At 39.3% G+C, this 19,330-nt stretch overlaps 1 protein-coding gene across 1 annotated transcript in view; it reads left to right on the forward strand.

Annotated features, from left to right (window-relative positions):
* Nucleotides 1–19,330, forward strand: part of ppp2r5a (protein phosphatase 2, regulatory subunit B', alpha isoform) — a 57,590-nt gene that overhangs the window by 15,671 nt on the left and 22,589 nt on the right. The window contains exon 2 of the mRNA XM_026143355.1: nt 10,636–10,832. Coding sequence (XP_025999140.1) covers nt 10,636–10,832 — 197 coding nt within the window. The remainder of the gene's footprint in view (nt 1–10,635; nt 10,833–19,330) is intronic.

Here is a 19,330-nt window from a genome sequence, read left to right on the forward strand (position 1 = left end):
ACAATAACGTAGTTATACGGAAAATGATTTGGCCATTCTTTTGTAGATTTGCTGCCTGGGACCAGGCTTCTGTTATTTGAGCCAGTTTCAGCCAAGTTTTAGTTGTCAAACAGATCAACAGATCTCCTACTCCTTATAGTAGAATAGTTTGGTACACAGGGGAGTTCATGGTCAACTCTGTGACTGCAAGGTGACCAGGTCCTGTAGCTGGAAAAACAAGCCCAAAGCATCACCCTTCTACCTCCATGCTGATAGTTGGTATGAGGTATTTGTGCTGATATGCTGTGCTTGGTTTTCATCAAATGTGGTCCTGTGACACATGGGCAGGCATCTCCACTTTGATCTCATCTGTGGGAAGGCCATCGTTCCAGATGTTTTGTTGTTTGTTCAGATGCAATTCTGCAAACCCTAAACTGTAGTGCAGGGGTTTGTTTTGTTTTTGTTTTTAAGAGAAGAGGCTTTCTTGTTTGTTTGTTTGTTTACTTTGTTTATTATTGAGTTCTTTCAGGCACGGTCTGTAAAATCCAATTAATCACACATAGGAAAACATGCTTATTTAACAAGTAGCTACTATCCACCTGTTGTTCAAAAAAACAATACTACAGGTCTTTTTTCTGCAGGTGTCCTGTGAAAATTTCCTACCTCACCCTCACCTGCTGAATTTATGAAATTATGAGGAATCAAAAATGCTTTGAATTAAAATGCACCAAATTTCAGCCCTCCTTATGTACTTGCAGAAAAAAACATTAATAGTGTGAGGATAAATTTTTCTGCATTACTCATGTTTGTGGTTTGTAGTTTAAGTTAAAACTATTCCTGAGATTCCTTCAGCTGCCTTGTGGCTGCCATGAGGTCATATTTATGCCCACATTATGTTAATGTGCAGTCTAAACAAATGTGGTGGCTTGTTCTTAAATCGCATTGTACTTTCAGTACAGTACTATCCTATCCAACCAGTTCAGCAACAGCAGTGTGACCTACCTGGCATCACTCCTGTCATGCATTAACAGACTTCAGTTAACTCTCACTTCTGTTCTTTGGTCTTTGTTTTTTGTTTTCCCCTCCCCACATATTTCACATTCTGCACATGTTCAAGCAAATGAAACTCAAAGTAATATATTTTAGTGTATTGAATAGAAGGCCTTCTTATGTCTTTCCCTTTATTTTATCTTCATTGTAAAGACTGTGTACTTGTATAATGGGCAGGAATGCAGTCCTAAGCAGTAAAAGTTAATGCTGGGCTCATTATAAATGAGCACCTGCAGATGTGCAGACTCAAAAGCTTTTACTGTCTCTTCCCACTGTGAATTATTAGCTGGTTCTCTGAACAATTCTTAGACTGAAATTCTTTCAAAACCTGTCATGAAAGGAGGATTTTTTTTTTTTTTTAAAGCAGTCTCAACCCCCAGAAAGCATCCCATGTAAAATGAAATATGCATGAGTAGAAATTATTATTACTACTCATATAAGTGAGATGTCTTTTTTGGTGGAGCGTCCCAGGTTACATGGAGTACAGAACATTCTCTAGCTGGATTGGCAGAGAGCTTTCAGGGGCCTAAAGGTTATGTCAGTTCAGTTTGTGTTATCAATTGGTAATTTTACCACACCAGTCTTAATCCTAAGAAGATTTTTTTTCCCCCCTTCTTTATTTAACTAAAAATAACTTTATCATCAAATGTTAAGCTGTAAGACATGGACTGCTGGGGAAAAATATTAATTTGTATGTTTGTTTTTTTTTAAAAAAAAACAACAACAACAAAAAAAACCTATGTCTAGGTTCAAATGGGCTTCTGGAGCATTGCCAAGATAATTTCACATCTAGGGTCTCAGGATAGAACTTGAGGACTAATCTGTCACTTCAGAGGTCACCTGACCTGCATGCCTTGCCTCAGTTTGTTTTGGTGTCTTTCCACTAAGCTTTATTTCTGTGAAGTGTTGATGGGCATCAAAAGCCCAAGTATTAGTGTAAAGGGTTCTTAAGGAGTTGATGTAAATATATTTGGGGACTCCCAGTGTTTGTACCATCATGATGATTGTTCCATGTTGACAATGGCGATGTGTCCTTATAGTGTGCCTGTCACACATGCTGCCTGGGGCACAGAACTGCCCCGCTCATATGTTCAGTCTGGACCACTGGGCAAGAGTAAGGTTTAAATTTTGGTCTTTTTCCTGTATGTTGGCCTTAAAAATGAATTACATCATCTTACTGACAAATACTGTACCCCCAGCCTACCACAAATAATAGATAAATGATTAATAATCAAATGTTTTTTTTTTTGGTTTTTTTTAATGTTTAAGTCCATTAATTTTTTTTTGTTTTGTTTTAAATTGTGCACGTGTTTGTCACAGTTGTGTCTAGTGAGATATGCTGACTTGTGTTGGGTAGTTTCCATTTCTGAACTGGTACCTAAACATGGATTTAAGTACCCAACAGTACCATTACTAATTTTGAAGTAATTAGCTCTAAATTTTATGATACAAAATTAGTCCAAGTCTCAATTGAAATATTTTTGTTACATATTTACATCTTGCAAACTGCACCAGCTGTTTGGTTGCTTTCTACAATGTCTCTGACATTGACGTCACTGCCACATTATTTGAATGCTATAATATTAAGCAGCATGATCACATACTAAGGTTTCAGACATACATGTTGTGTAATGTGTTTGTTTAACATAAACAGTATTCTAGCAAGAAATCTCATTTCAGTCCGTGTAAAAAAAAAATAAAAATAAAATAAAATAAATGCTCATCTCAAGTGGTTGAAAAAGAAATGTAATCGGCTTCTTTAGGTTTGTAAAGACATTTCACCTCTCATCAAAGAGGCTCCTTTTTTTTCTAAAAACGTAAGGTGGACAGTCCCAGGTATTTAAACTCTAGTGGATGTGTCCCCTTTGGAGATAGCCCTTGACCTACTATTAATGTTTCATCATTAACAGCCAAGGTGTGAAAAGAGGGGTGGGCCTTTACCATCAGGGGTTGGTGGCGAAACCACTATGAGACCTTAAATTACTAATGCTAGTGAAAATGCAAAGTTAAAATGTTAACCAGCACCATGAAATAAGTGTGATATCTGTTTGATGTCTCACTAAAAGTCATCATCATGCATGGGTTCAACATCTTTTGGGGTGTTATGCTTCAGTGAGAAATCTGTCGTTGCTGCATTGTAACTGCAGACCCCTCTAAACTCTATGGTATAACCCTACCTAGAAATGCACCTACATGCCATGTCGACATAGCACAACTAAAGTGAACCAGCCTGTTCAGCACCGTGGATACCTGCTGTGCCTTTCAGGCTACTCTTTTGCCAGTTTTTGAACCTATCAGTGACAGAATAACAATCATCATCTCAATATAAGGAATCAAAATCATAGCATTAATGAGGACTCACATATGTCAGGAAATTCCTGAAGGGAAGTGGCTGAAACTGTTTAAATGGATCTGAGGAAATGTACAAAGATTTGGAGAAACTAGGGACAGAGATGTTTTCCTACTCTTCAGCTTTTAGATGTTTTGTGTTTGACCTTGTTTCCTCAGATTAGATGTGTTGGCCTGTTTTGCATTTTTTGCACTACAAATATTGTATCAAATTTTGACAAGTGTAACCACAGCTGAGAGCGTTTTTCGCTCACTGCCATTGCCATGTGTGTTTCTTGTTCTTCAACGTGTTGCAGGAGTGATGATACGTTCTTTCTGTCTTTCTTCCTAACTCAGTTGGGCTTTGCTAATGAAAAAAATACATTGTTGAAGTTCCCCATCTCAGGCTGTTCATCATCAGCTTCATAACATTTCCACAGCATAATTAAACATCTTTATCCCAGAAGAAAGGGAAACCTAACCTTTATTTATTTAAGTTATTAGTTAATGGTTTGGCTGTTTAGAGCCAAACACTGAGCCTGAATAAACCACTACGCAAGCCTTAATATCAAAGCAGGGACGTGATGCATTCCCTCATAGTGTGCATGAGAGTACTGTGAGGCACTAAGTTCTTTTTTGGGGGGGATTTGAGAGAGGACACTAAGTGCTGTAGCTGCACAGTGGTATTCATCAAAATGTAAATAGAGGTTAAACACTTGAGTTCAGCTGTTACAGCTTTTTATAGCTATGTCAGCAGCGTGTTGTTAATAAAATCACCTTCAATAGTGTTAGATTCTATTTTAACTTTATATCCAATGCCAAAATCCTCCCTGTTTGTTCCCTCTGAATACTGCTTTTGTGCTTTCCCGTTGGACTGTTGCCCTTTGTTGCAGAGCACTGTTCATCAAGGGCACAACAAAACACTCATTGGGGCAATGAAACACGGGATGCTAAAATGGAAACTGATTGTGTAACTGCAGTAATCTCAGTACATTGTTTCTTTGTGTTCCAGCATCAATGATATTCAGATGATATTTTAAAATTCTGTGAAAACTGCCCACTGTGATAAAACCAGCCATCCTGCATGTTGCAGTTGGCATCAAGATTTGCGCAGTCTTTTGTGTCTGGCTAATATCAGAGGCTGACCTACGTAGGACTGAATTTGGCTGATGAGTTCCAACTTTGGTTCAAAAATGTTTTCGCATTGATTAATCCTAAGAAGTGATAGCAGAATTTTACTTTTAGGTGCTCTGCTCAGAGATCCTTGGATATCATGACCATATTTAAGCAGGATTTGCCTTTGTGATAAATCAGGTCTTCTCATATCTAATAGGTGGTCACTGGAGAGCTGTTGTGTGCAACCAAGGGCCTTGGACAAACTGATACCCATCATCATTTCTTATCTGTAAACATCTTAACAACTTCCTGCAGGGTGGGGCAATTAAACTAATTCAATCTGAATGATTAGGTTTTGACAATAGTCCTCGTGTTTAAATTGTTGTCCTCTTTCACCGAAACTCCAAATGAAGACCCAACTGACATGTTCTATTCAGCTCTAACCTACAGGATTATGAAAGTGGTTTGATAGTTGAACATAATTTAAACAGGTTGGCCCCCCACAAGGAAGGTGATGTTATTGACATTGTTTGTTTATTGTTTAGCAGGTTCCCTGAGAAGTTATAGATATATTTGGATCATATTACCAGAGGTGGGGTGTAGCGTACCTTGGATGTAGTTAACACAAATCCACACTAATTGAAGCAGGAAAAAAATTGCAAACTAATGTGGACCCAGATATCCTGCTGGATGCAGGGGCTTAGTTCGTGCGTGCTTTTGATTGGTGTGGGCTGGTTTAGTTTCTGTGGATATGAGGGAACACAAGATATTTGCCCTGTGTGCATATTAATGAGAGCCCTCATGCTCATAAATCACTGGGTGCATGTAATTATGTACTCTGCTGGAACGGATGCTTCTCTTATTGAATATTGAACTTGTACAATCTGTGCAATTAATTGTACAATGCTTCCACTTCAGCTCTTCATCTCCTTTTACCATAGCTTTCTGTAAAACCATGACTGTGTGTTGACTCTCTGTGCACGCACACCCTAACATTTTATGGTGTCTTTTTTGTTTTTTGGTAAAAGGACAGTTAAGTTTAATGTTATGAATGCAAAAGGTCTAAACATGTTTAGTCTATGTGCATAGTGGAGAAGGTTTTTGACATTAAAAGTAAAACGTGGGCACTATTTGGAATATTTTTTTTATGACTTTTCATTCTTGTCAAGCTATTCAGTGAACACCTCTACTCCATATGGTAGCATGTTCATTTCTAGTGTTTCTTCATTAAGTTTTTTTTTTTCTTCTTTAATTTGTGGCTCATCTGTTCGTGGGTAATTGAATAATTCATGCCGTGTTTAGACTCTGCAGTTGTGTGGTTGTGGAGCTGAGATCATATTTCCTGTTTTGTCATCAAATCTGGTCTTTATTCTTCTTCCACAGTGCACAGTGTTTCTGTGAAACAGCCTGAGTTGTTCATGCAAAACATTTAAGTGTCTTTAAGATGATACTGAAAATACATTACACTGGTCACAATCCAAAACTGCTGCTTTTAAGAAAGTCACTGCTGCAAATACTTCTGCAAATAATACTACTACTGCAAAAACTGATGTAATTGTAGAGTTTGTTAATAACAATGACACATTCCTGACCAAACTTGCTTTGTTTCTCTAAGTCTGATGCTCAAAAACGCTTGAACAGTGACAAATCCTTCAGATTTGTTTTCTTTTCTTTTTTTTTTTGTGGTATTTGTCTGTCTACAGAAGCTTTAAGAAATTTGACCAATGTAAAATGGAGCCCAGAAAATACTGTTACTAACAGTTTTGTGCAACATGTGGTTTCTTCATGACAGCGGTCGGCAACATTTAGTCTGGTGTTGCTAAATGTAGAGCATATGACATGCTGTCTTACTTCAGTATTAGAGTTTTCAGCAAACCAATCATCAGTATATTTTTGGAATTAATCTCTGGATTTAAATATTATTATTTATTTATTTTTAAACGTATTTTCTCAAATAATGACATCTATTCTTAACTGCTGTGTAATGCTGAGTAATCATGATTCCTTTCTCTGTAATTTAAAGGCCCTCTGTCTTTTTGAAGATGTTCAAAAAGGTCAGTAATGAATAGTTAAACCTATAATTCAGGGCTCTTTTTGTTCAGCCATCAAAATTCACTCAGTAGAGGCATTCATACTCAGAAGATTCAATAGTTCAGTGCCTGCAGAGATCAGCCGAGACACAGTTAAAGCCATTTATGAATTTTTTACTGAGCTACCAAAATTGACTCTAAGGAATAATTATATATCTGTTTTTCTTTTCAAGCCCAGATTCACTTTGTGACTCATGTATGCCGTTTAAATTACATCAAGACAGTGTAAGTGATTTTCTAAAGTTGTGTAGGATTAGTGTTTAAAAAAAAAAAAAAAAGTGACTACCATTGGCTATACTAAAGTCACTCGATATACAACAAGAGTCCTGTTTTATCTTTAAGAATAAAAGGAGTGTTTGCTGCTTTAAACTTTGCATCTTTGGCAGCTTGATTAATTTGGTATTTCTGTCTGATCTCGCAGATGCTTTCATGTTCTTTGTTCTCGTTCATGGCTCCTTGGTTCTAATGGAAATATTTCCTTCCTTGGTAAGCACCCTAAGGAATTTGTGCACTAATGCATCTGTATGCGAAAGGCAAAAATAGCTCCACATTGGGGATAGCATCCACAGTGTCAGACTGTATCTAGTAGGCCCAGCCATCCTTGGTCTTGGGAGAATAAAGACAATTCCCTCTAAAGAGATGAATTTTTTTTTTTGCAATCTCTTACATGAAACATATTCTGAGTATGTGAAAACAGACAATGAAGGGTTTCTGTTTCCGTCAAGCAGTGGCAGAGAGCTTTGTCATTTTCTGCATGACCATGAAAAATCATAAATGAATTGTGCTTTAGAGAGAAAAATATTAATAATGCACTGAAGAACGTTTAACTTTAGACTCAAAGGAACAGAGGTGCGTTTAGCAAATACCTTTGTTTCATATTGATAGATAAATGGATGACTTGTATGGGTGACACTGAAGCTGCAGCAATGATGGGAAGAAGAGAAGCGTATAGAGAAGGAAGGCAAGGGCTCATTATCCCATGCATATCCCATCATCTGTGAAACATGGTGGAGGCAGTGTGATGCTGGAGGGATTATAGCTGCCAGTGGAACTTGGTGACTGGTGTTTATTGATGATAGCTGTACTTTCTGCTCAGATTCAGTGAAATGCTCTAAAAATGATTGTGTGCTGCTTCAGAATAATAAGCACTGACCCCCAAAAGCAGTTTAAAAACAATGAAGTCAGTCACCTAACCTCAACCCACTGGTTCTTAAACTTGTTTGGGATGTTCCAGTTTGGTTGGGGGAAATAAAACTTCACAGCCCACAAACCCTGTGATCATTAACAATAGAAACAAGTTGAATGATACCCCCCCCCCCCACACACACACACACATACACACGAACACACACACACACTGTTTATCCAAGATAAACTGCCTCAACCCCAGTGAATATAATTTTTAAGTTGCTTTAAAGGTCTGCACTAGTCCAGAGGCTAGTGTTCTTCCTTCCTTCCTTCCTTCCTTCCTTCCTTCCTTCCTTCCTTCTGTTCTTTCTTTCTTTTTAATCCCTCCAAGACAATGATTTACTATCCTTTTAAGCTGAAATGACAGTTGCTGGGAACCAGTTAGCCCTGATTATTCCAATCTCATATTTTCACTGCAGGTTGTCTTGCTGGCTGGCCTCAAATGCAGTGGTCCTCAGTATCAGTCTGTTGCTTCCCTATGAGTGTTTCTTTTTCTGTTGGTGGATGTACACAAACAAAAAGGAACAAAAAAGCAAAAATGTTTGGTACTTTGAGGCTTAGTGACCACTGAACACCATATCTGTACAAGTTGCTATCACTTCTAGTCATCAGCTGTCTTTACTTCCAGGTTAACATCCAGACACCTCTGTATAAAGTGGTGCATACGTCATTTAAGTCAGGCCAGATTACTTTGACTCAGCTGACATGCAAACTCTTTATTTTGTTCTTGAAAGTACTGTATCATTTACTTCCTAAGTCTTAGGAGCATCAGGTAACTGCTGTTGTATATCAGTACAATAGCCCCACGCGTCATTACTTGACAAATAAAATATTTGCAGTGGGGAAACTGAGAAACGTACTTTACCGTATTTATTTTGTACATAAGCTGTATTGCTCGTTCTTGGAGGCTTAACTCTGTGCTCCTCACTCCCTAGATAATACTGTGTGTTTAAATCTAGCATGACTGCCCAGTGTGATGGCACCCAGGCTGACACATGTCTACCATTCACTGGGAGGAAATGGGAGCTATCCATGGGTCATTTTAACCACAGCACATTTAGGCTGCAGGGGGCATCATGGCCCTTTTACCTTTCTTGTTCCAGTTTGGTATTCTGTCTGCCCTTTCTGTATGGAATCCTTTGCGATCTGATACTTTGGAAAATTGGCATTAAGGCAAAGTCGTTATTAACAAGTAAGCATTGGTACAGTTACACTTCCATATTGAATTCACTCTGAACAGCAGCCAGTGGTCTGGCCAGCAGAGTTCAGTTGTATAAGTACCTCGTCAACGCTGCTGGAAAATTTTCACTACGTGTCAAAGTCATTGTGAATTTTTTGGCTCTGCCTCACTGTGAGATCTCCACATGTCTCACCATTTCATGGGGGTATTGCCTGTTCAGTTATGTAATATCACTCAATAACACAGTCTCTCATCCTGGCTGCTCATTCTGTTTAAAAGATTCTGTAGCAACAGACTGAGAGACCACAAATGTGTTTGCGTGTTTTAAGGCTGCAATTTTATAGTTTTAATGATTTGGTAATTTATTATTTCAACTGTTCTGTCTATCAAATATGATAAGATATTACAGTGGCCCTGAGGGCATATGCACTGCAACTTAGCAACATAACAGCAAATGGAAAAGCTCTATAAGAGCACACAAAACACAATAGAAATTGAATGAAACACATTAGAAGTGCAGCAAAAATAAACTTTACGCCAATATTTTTTCACCGTTTTAATGGTCACTGTAGTGGCTATATTAATTTCTTAAAGTTCTCTCTTTCTCTTATATTTAATATAACCACACTACAGACCGCTTGTTTATTTTCCACATAAACCTTTCAGAATAAAGCTCAAGATCCTGTTGAGACTTTTCCCCGCAGCACGCTGTGTAATAAATACTCACAAAGAAAACTGCGGCCATTACAACTTATGTCTAAAAATGTATTGTTTCATGCATCGGTTAAAACACTCTACTCCAGGTACACGACGCCCAGCTGGAAACACTTCACGCAAGTCGAGCTGCCCGAGATTCACAGAATTTACAGAAAATCTTACATTTTTGTGATTTATATCGTTATCGGGACAATAGATGTCTTATATTGGGAGATTTTTGTCATATCGCACAGCCCAAATTCTTATTTTCTTTCTTCCTTTCTTAGAGTTTTTTTTTGGGGGGGGGGGGGGTCTTCTTTTCTTCTTTTTTTTCTTTCTATTTGTCTGTGTTTTGTTAAATTGCAGTCAGTTTGACTTCTCATGGCCACTGTATGAATCACATAATAAGAACCCTCTTCATTTCAGGATTTCTGGTGTCAGCATAGGTTGCAGTAGTTGCATAAAAATATGGCTTAAAGTTAATCGATTTACAAAAGTTTTCTGGTGATCAATAAATCAGTGCAACATATATATTGAATATTTATACACATGGAGGATGTAGATCTGTTTTATTCTGGTACTGCTCACATGGACTCTACTAGAGCTTTGCATGACTTAAATAAAGATTCTTTTGAAATTGATCTGATACATGGCCTTTGTCAGCTCATCCACTGCCTCATGTGGGTGGAGCTTTTGTTCACACAGTCAGAGCTGAGTTAGGGATATCTGATAATGATGACTAGGTTGCCTCTGCATGGCAAATACATTTGTTGTATTGTCCGTCTGATCAGCAGAGAAGCTGTGTACTACTCATACTGTATTGTTTTGAATTGCCGAGAACAAAAATCAGCCTAGGCAGATGTCCTGTCACACAAACAACTCACACCATTTACATCATTATCCCAAATTGACTCTTATCTATAACTTGTTTCAATGGGGAATAAAATAACGCTTTGTAGACTATATCAGCAGTGAATCAATGTATTTCCTCCTTTTGTGTGATTTCAGATGCCCCGTCCACAGAGCAGCAAGAACTGTTCACCCAGAAACTCCAACAGTGCTGCATGCTCTTTGACTTCCTGGACTCAGTCACTGACCTGAAAAGCAAGGAGATCAAGAGGGCCACACTTAACGAGCTTGTGGATTACGTTTCGACCAACAGGGGCGTTCTGGTGGAGCCAGCATACCCGGAGATCACGAACATGGTGAGGTTGCACATATGCATTTCAAACAACCTCATGCAATTCCCTAAACAACAGCCGCAATTAATCCCCACCGGCTAATTATTTAATAGAATAGATGGCTCATCTGTGTCCCGGTGTAACATCCTGTACACTTGAGCAGGATTAAAAATGAAGGCTGATCTTGTGTCTAGACAGGCGTGCCAGCAACGCACGAGGTGCATGCTCCTGTCCTCATGCAAAACCCTTTTCCATTTTAAGCACAAAGGCCATATTGTAAACACAGAAAGAGCACAATATTATTTGATTTATTTAAAGTTTTCTTTCTCTCTGCCCTTTCCTCTTCCCTGCTCTCAGGCTCTTTCACCTTCCTCTGAATACAAGTTGAGCAGTGTTTGTTAAAGTAGAACACATATGGGAAAAATACGGCTCGAGGACTAGAACTGGCCTGTGGGTTGTCTCAGCCCAGCCCCTGATTTCCTCAAAGCAAACATTCAACCCTTCCGGCACTTCTCACTGTGTATAAACAAACCTCTTCTGTGATGAACTACAGAAAAGGTAGCTGTATAACACTTAATGTTTGAATACAGCCCATACATTTCTTTGTTTTTTAAGAATTCAGATTTTATTTACTTTAAGGGTAGAAGTGTTTCTCATTTTAGGGTTTAATTTTGCACATTTGCATTTCCGCAGTCAGGAACTTTGTTGCATCATTTAAATTGCAGCATAAATTGCTAAATGTGTAAGTATGGTATAGTTTGTTTGTTTTTTGTTTTTTTGTTTTGTTCCCTCCCCGGGTTCTAGATGGTCCTCAGGGAGGAAACTATGCACATAGTCACGATTGGTGTGAATATACTAGATAGGGCAAAGCTCCTTTATCACCTACCTAACATAAGTCTCAGCATGTTGCTGTTATTTTGGGGCAGTTGATTTTAAAACAAAAGTTTGCGCAGTTTCACTAGACTAAATCCAACTTGCTGAAGGTATTTTTTGGTAGTCATGGAAGATGAAAACATTCTTTGGAATGTGCTAGTTTTCACTCTGGGTTTAAGATAAGATATGTGCTTCTGTTCCTTGTCTGGTGTGACTGCTCTCAGAGATTCAGTTTAATTCAGTTTTATTTATTGCCCCACTACATACCAACAGTCAGCTCAAGGTGCTTAATATTTTATTGTAAAGACCTTACTATATTAGAAGAAACTAGAACAATCACACGACCCCCTGTGAGCCAGCACTTGGAGCATGCAAAGATAAGAGAGTAATACTCAAAATATCATACAGTGGGGCAAAAAAGTATTTAGTCAGCCACCGATTGTGCAAGTTCCCCACCTAAAATGATGACAGAGGTCAGTAATTTGCACCAGAGGTACACTCCAACTGTGAGAGACAGAATGTGAAAAAAAAAATCCATGAATCCACATGGTAGGATTTGTAAAGAATTTATTCGTAAATCAGGGTGGAAAATAAGTATTTGGTCAATAACAAAAATACAACTCAATACTTTGTAACATAACCTTTGTTGGCAATAACAGAGGTCAAACGTTTACTATAGGTCTTTACCAGGTTTGCACACACAGTAGCTGGTATTTTGGCCCATTCCTCCATGCAGATCTTCTCGAGAGCAGTGATGTTTTGGGGCTGTCGCCGAGCAACACGGACTTTCAACTCCCGCCACAGATTTTCTATGGGGTTGAGGTCTGGAGACTGGCTAGGCCACTCCAGGACTTTCAAATGCTTCTTACGGAGCCACTCCTTTGTTGCCCGGGCGGTGTGTTTTGGATCATTGTCATGTTGGAAGACCCAGCCTCGTTTCATCTTCAAAGTTCTCACTGATGGAAGGAGGTTCTGGCTCAGAATCTCACGATACATGGCCCCATTCATTCTGTCCTTAACACGGATCAGTCGTCCTGTCCCCTTGGCAGAAAAACAGCCCCATAGCATGATGTTTCCACCCCCATGCTTCACAGTAGGTATGGTGTTCTTGGGATGCAACTCAGTATTCTTCTTCCTCCAAACACGACGAGTTGAGTTTATACCAAAAAGTTCTACTTTGGTTTCATCTGACCACATGACATTCTCCCAATCCTCTGCTGTATCATCCATGTGCTCTCTGGCAAACTTCAGACGGGCCTGGACATGCACTGGCTTCAGCAGCGGAACACGTCTGGCACTGCGGGATTTGATTCCCTGCCGTTGTAGTGTGTTACTGATGGTGACCTTTGTTACTTTGGTCCCAGCTCTCTGCAGGTCATTCACCAGGTCCCCCCGTGTGGTTCTGGGATCTTTGCTCACCGTTCTCATGATCATTTTGACCCCACGGGATGAGATCTTGCGTGGAGCCCCAGATCGAGGGAGATTATCAGTGGTCTTGTATGTCTTCCATTTTCTGATGATTGCTCCCACAGTTGATTTTTTCACACCAAGCTGCTTGCCTATTGTAGATTCACTCTTCCCAGTCTGGTGCAGGTCTACAATACTTTTCCTGGTGTCCTTCGAAAGCTCTTTGGTCTTGGCCATGGCGGAGTTTGGAGTCTGACTGTTTGAGGCTGTGGACAGGTGTCTTTTATACAGATGATGAGTTCAAACAGGTGCCATTCATACAGGTAACGAGTGGGGGACAGAAAAGCTTCTTACAGAGGACGTTACAGGTCTGTGAGAGCCAGAGATTTTCCATGTTTGAGGTGACCAAATACTTATTTTCCACCCTGATTTACGAATAAATTCTTTACAAATCCTACCATGTGGATTCATGGATTTTTTTTTTCTTTCTTCACATTCTGTCTCTCACAGTTGAAGTGTACCTCTGGTGCAAATTACTGACCTCTGTCATCATTTTAAGTGGGGGAACTTGCACAATCGGTGGCTGACTAAATACGTTTTTGCCCCACTGTATGATTCAAAGGTAAGAATAGTGAGCTGGACATACCGTACTAGGTTTTATCATGGTATAGACTTGTGGTTGCAGCCGGTGGCCTGAGCAGCCCGATTTCCTCCCACAGTACAGTAATGAGTCATGTGCAGCATTTAGAAACACAACAGTCACTGCTGCAGTGATTCACTCCACACTGCAGATCATCATGATGGATACCCGTGAGCACAGGCACAGCTGAGTCGAGGAGTCTACTTACTAATGTGGGCAGCAGTTCATGTCATGCTTTAAAGCTACTGATTTAGGGTTTGATTTATGTGAAATTTGTAACTCTTAAGGTGTTTTTAACAGTGCAATTACTCAGTTAATGGTTTAGCGGTAGTAGCACGTGGGAAGTCCATTGGCAGTCCATGGACTGCCTCTCTACCTGCAGAGAGTGTCTGTTGTCAGATGGAGGCAGTGTCAGAAGTACAGCCGGTCTGTGGGCCACTCCTCTTTATGCTGTTGTGGGTGATCTAGAACAAAAATATAGACATAGGTTTGCGGTGGCTGGGGTGCAGTGACCTGGTTCTGTCTGGGTGACCCTTTTCTTTTCTTTTCTTTTTCATATTTTCTTTTTCCTTTGGTGTCTTTCTTTCTTGTCATCATAATTCAGTTGATAGAAATATGAAATGCATTGCCAAACCCCAATGTGTCTTTAAACACATAGAGTTTATGTTCTGTTCTATTTTTGAAACTAAAACAGAAAAAGAAGCCAAAAAAGCAAAACTTGTTTACAACTGCACAGCACACAAACTTCAAGCTTCCTCACCATTAAAAGAGAAATATTACGCTGACTTTCAGATTTTTGTGGTTAAACTTTTAATGCTCTCACAGTAATGGCAAGTTGTGATCTACTTGCTTAACACCATCTTTGCGCCACCTGTCTTGCCTCCATGTTGCTCCATGTCTCTAGGGAGGGCACAGTTGACTAGCTAAACGCATATGCATGCACACATGGCAAATATCCACAGTTTCGTGGTAAATAAAAGCTTTTTAGATGGTTATTTTGCCATCTGCCTCGGCCTGGCATGAGAGATTGCTTCATATTAATTCAAAGTAATAAAAACAAAACAAAAGAATGTGTTATAATTTCACTCCTAGAGTCATCATAATAAATCATATTAAGCCATTAAAAAGCAATAGCTGTTGTGGTTAATTTATAATTTATATACAAGTTATTAGTTATTTGCCTGCTCATTAAAATATGCTTTGATCCGATGCGTGCAAAATATGCTTTTGCACTTTTTCAATCATGATGTGTGAAAAGTGTTTGAATGAAAAGCGGGGAGAGCAATTTAAAAAAACAAAAAAAACAACAACTCAAATCAAAATGTAGTGATGACCGTTTCATAGCAGTAAATGTCAACGCTGATGCAATTTGTTTAGCGTTTTAGTTTGTAGAAACATGGTTAGTAAGACACCAATCAGTGACAGCTGCGCCCAGCCTCCCCTGTATGTCATGGGCCATGTAGACCAGTAGTTAATGGTAGACTCAAATGCACGAGTCAAGAAGAGCGTATCAACAGGTTTAAATATAAACTGAGAGATGACTTTAAGATGACTCTGGGGAACTGGGGCAGACCACGGAGGAGGAGAGAGCCAGTATTCTGGGAGACTCGAGGAGTTATTTCCCATGATTTTTCACAAGGTGTATTCAGTGTGAGTGCAGAGGGTTCAGGTTACCTGAACTCATTTTAACTTAACTCTGCTTCGGTAGTGTTTCATTTCAGTTGAGTACAACTACATTGTCAGTGGGGTCGTTATAGCAAGGCTGTCCAAAGTTCCCGTGACCTCATTTGTATGCAGCACAAATACAACAAAACAATGTAGGACATTGAGGCATACAGCCCACTTTGATTTTAACTGGGCCAGACCAGTCTAACTCTGCTTTTTATCAGTGTAACGACACATTTAAAGTATGCATTTAATCCCTGACAAATCTTACTATGAGAAAAAGAAATTGAGTTTCAACAATATGCAAATTTTTCCCACATGACAAATGTGAAAAATTACAGTAGTTAGCTCATGGCCTAGACAATTGTTCAGTAGATACTTCTATAGTAGAAACTGAAAATAGGAATACGTAATTATTTATGCCGAGTTTCAAATGTGGCGGGTTTGATTCTTGTAGAGAAGTTGCTCCCATGACTCATCCAATGAGGTCAGTCCCTTGCCAAATCAGTGGTATGCAGTCTTTTGACTTAACATTTTCAGCTTGACTCAGCTCCCTTGGAACCCTGGCCGAATAGGCAACAAAAATGTACCAGGTACTACCATTTAATGAAAAACCCTAAAAAAAGAGTAGAGTTGAGTTAATTTGAGACGAGTAGGTGCTAGTGGAAAAGAAGCATTAAAAAGCTGAGGGAGAAATCCTGAGGGAGAGGCCACTACTTTGTTCTTCCGCAAGAGCAGAGAACATCGGAGCAGGCAGGTGAGTTGAGAAGGTGAACCCGCTAAAGGTGCTTGCAGAAGTGAGAAGTGGACCAGCTCGACCAAAATGGGTAGCTGATTCTGGTAAATGGTCCACACTTCACCTAAGGAAGCAGGGAGACAAAGGAGTTAGCGCAGGGAATCGACAAGTTTGCATGAGTAACATAGGTAAGTGTGATTTCCAGACAGACAATCGGGCAGAGACTGGGTGCACAAACAGGTCCATAAATGTAGGTTATTAATGAGGGTGATAAGTAACAGGTGGTCAGGCTGCAGTGTGGAAGTCTGGGCTCCACCCAGAAGGTGAACAAACCTCTGCTCAGCTCCTTTAGGAACCGGACCGAGTTGAGGGACCAGAAAATGTAATAAATAAATAAAAAAACAAGCCATTGTAGGACTATGAGACTGTAACCTTGAATTGGATAAATTCTTACAAAAGGGGGATGCTTTCTTTCAAGGTTGGATCTCTGCCAACCTGATAACCTGCCCTCACCAGCAGGTTATCAGGTTTGTTACTTTAAACACTCCTGGCATTGTCATTTCTTTATAATCTCATTTGTCAGTGCTGCTTATAATAGAGAAACATGGGTTGAGCTTAAAGGGTAAGCCTAGTTCACAGCTGTCTGTACAGACAGGCTTCTGAAAGAGGTTAGACAAATAGCAGCGGCACTATCAGAAAACTGGTTTGATAATAGCTCTCCTGCATACTCCATGCTTGGCGTCACATGATAATGAAGAGGTGAGTGTTTAAAGTGATGGCAGTGATTCTGCTGCAGAGAGGACTGCTTTGATCACAGGAGTACAACAGGAAGATTTCTCATCTGAGTGAAAGGTGGTTTTTGCCTTTTCTGACAGCTCTATAATTAGTGTTACTTCACCTCTGTCAGACAGTTTTCATTAGTTTGTCATATGGAAAGACTGCAGGTTTAGCTGAAAATGAGATAACTCCCCTTTTATTCCCTTGATCTCCTACATTTTTCATTCACTGCATTCAGTGCTTGCACTTTTGCCACATCCTCCTCCCCCTCTCTCATCCTGTGTGTTGCTAGGTGTTGGTTGCTACTGCGCTCACCCTAAGACTGACCCAGCTTCCCATCATCAGCGAGCCTACGCTGGTTTCAGCTGCAGCACCGTCACTTAAGAACAGCTTCTTTTTTTTTTTTCCTCCTACGTCACTTTCACATGCTTCATTTTCCCCTGCGTGAAAATTTCTCACTCGCCTCCCATATTTGCCATCCTCCTACAGTATTTTGTCTTGTTTTGTCCAACTGTAGTTATTTTTCAATATTGTGTGGTGACTTGGGGAATTAAATAAGCATGCCTGCTGCTTGCGTGGTGAAATATGTTACATAGACGGTGTGAATCAGGACAAAGAATAGCCAATGAAGTTACGGCTCTTCTGAGATGTTAAATACCTTACTACCAGTGGTTCAGATTATTCCTTGTTCATTACTCTTGAATGTTGTGGGCATTTGGCTGTCATCTGATTTCAGCTCAGTCAATGATCTGTCTCCAACCAAGAAAAGTTAATAGAGGTCATTTATCTATCTTATCAACTTCGGCATAGTCTACAGATCAGTGTTTCTGCTAGAGGACCGATGAGGAAGTCAGATGCACAAGTTTCATCCTTCATCTGTCATATTTAATCTCATTGAAGTAGACATAAGTGGACTGATTTCAGCTGAATAGACACAATGGTATTAAGCCATATCATATTTTCTGGGTCCCTTAAATGTTTTTGTTTTTTTTAACTTTATTTTTTTCTACCTTTTTTGAATGTTTAAATAAAAAAATAAAAAAATACATTACATGTGTACAAGCAACAAGATAGATCTGCTGACTTGAAGGTTGTAACATTTTTTCTAAATTATACAAATATATCGAAGTCATGTTTGAGAGTCCAGTGGGACCTTATAATTTACACTGGCAGAAACCCTACTATAGGATAATATATTTTACAGGCATCTGGAAAGTTACCTAAAAACAAGTGATGCATCCTCGGATCTGGTCAGACCTGAAGCTGTAAATCTTTATGTACTTAATAAGTGGAAATGAATTTCCCCAAGAGGCTACATGAGAAAAAGGGATGTTGTGGAGGGTCACATCTACAAGCGGAACTCAATTCTGGTCAATATTAAACTGCTACTGAGAAGAGTAGCTGTTATAGTTGAGCCCTAATTGTGCCCCCTTGGGAAAGTTTATTGCTCACCTGGATGTGCTGTGTTGCATGTAATTATCATGCAGAAGGTATAAGTATAAGGTTATGTGATGTGCCTGTACCTAATTATTCAGGATTGCTGGAAAAACCTGAGTAGGTGGCGATATGTTGTGTAATGTTCCTCTTACAGATTAATCCACCATTATTGTGTTCTTTTGTGAATTTGACTAAATAACACAGCGTCTGTGTCTTTTAATGGATGGAAATGCATGTAGTGTTGTATGTATTTAAAGCTACTTTTGGATGCTGCTGTATTTGCACTGAGGATCAACCGTGGGTACCTCCATGTTTAATCATTTGGAGTCACTATAGAATCACTAAGTTTTATGTATTTGCTATTGGCTGTAAACAGCTCAGCTTTGAATTTTTTATTTATTTATTTATTTTTTGGAGAAGTGTTTTAGTGGTCTTTATGTGTGCAGAAGTGGAGCAGCAAAGACAATGAAGCCAATTGGCTCGTTGCAAGAATGAGGTTGGAGACGTGACAATAAGCCACCACCTGAATGAGTCTCTTCTTTATCTAGTCTTTAAGTCTGACGTCCTTGGCCGTTTCCGGGTCCAAACTCCTCTTCAGGTCCCAAAGTCAAGCAAACACTGCAGCAACACTGAGAGTTAAAAACTGTCTAAATTCTTTCATCTTTAATAAAATGATCAGCATTGCAGCTCTACCAGGTGTAACAATTAAGTTTAACATCCAGGCATCCACAAAAACAGAATTTATTACATTTAACAGAGTTAGAAGTTAGCAGGAAGTTGGTTCACTAGTTTCTACCCAAACATGATATACTATGTTCTGATTGAGAGATTTCTGAAAAAATTCTAACGTACAGCTCTGCTTTCTCTTCCGACATAATTGAAGACAAAAATAACAGCAGTGACTTTTTTAGTTTTGCTGCAGTTGGGCTAGTTGGTATATAATGATGTGCTATGTGGTGCCTAGCTACACAGCTATGGTTAGCATAA

The sequence above is a fragment of the Astatotilapia calliptera genome, chromosome 15, assembly GCF_900246225.1.
Source record: "Astatotilapia calliptera chromosome 15, fAstCal1.2, whole genome shotgun sequence".
Lineage (NCBI taxonomy): Eukaryota > Metazoa > Chordata > Actinopteri > Cichliformes > Cichlidae > Astatotilapia > Astatotilapia calliptera.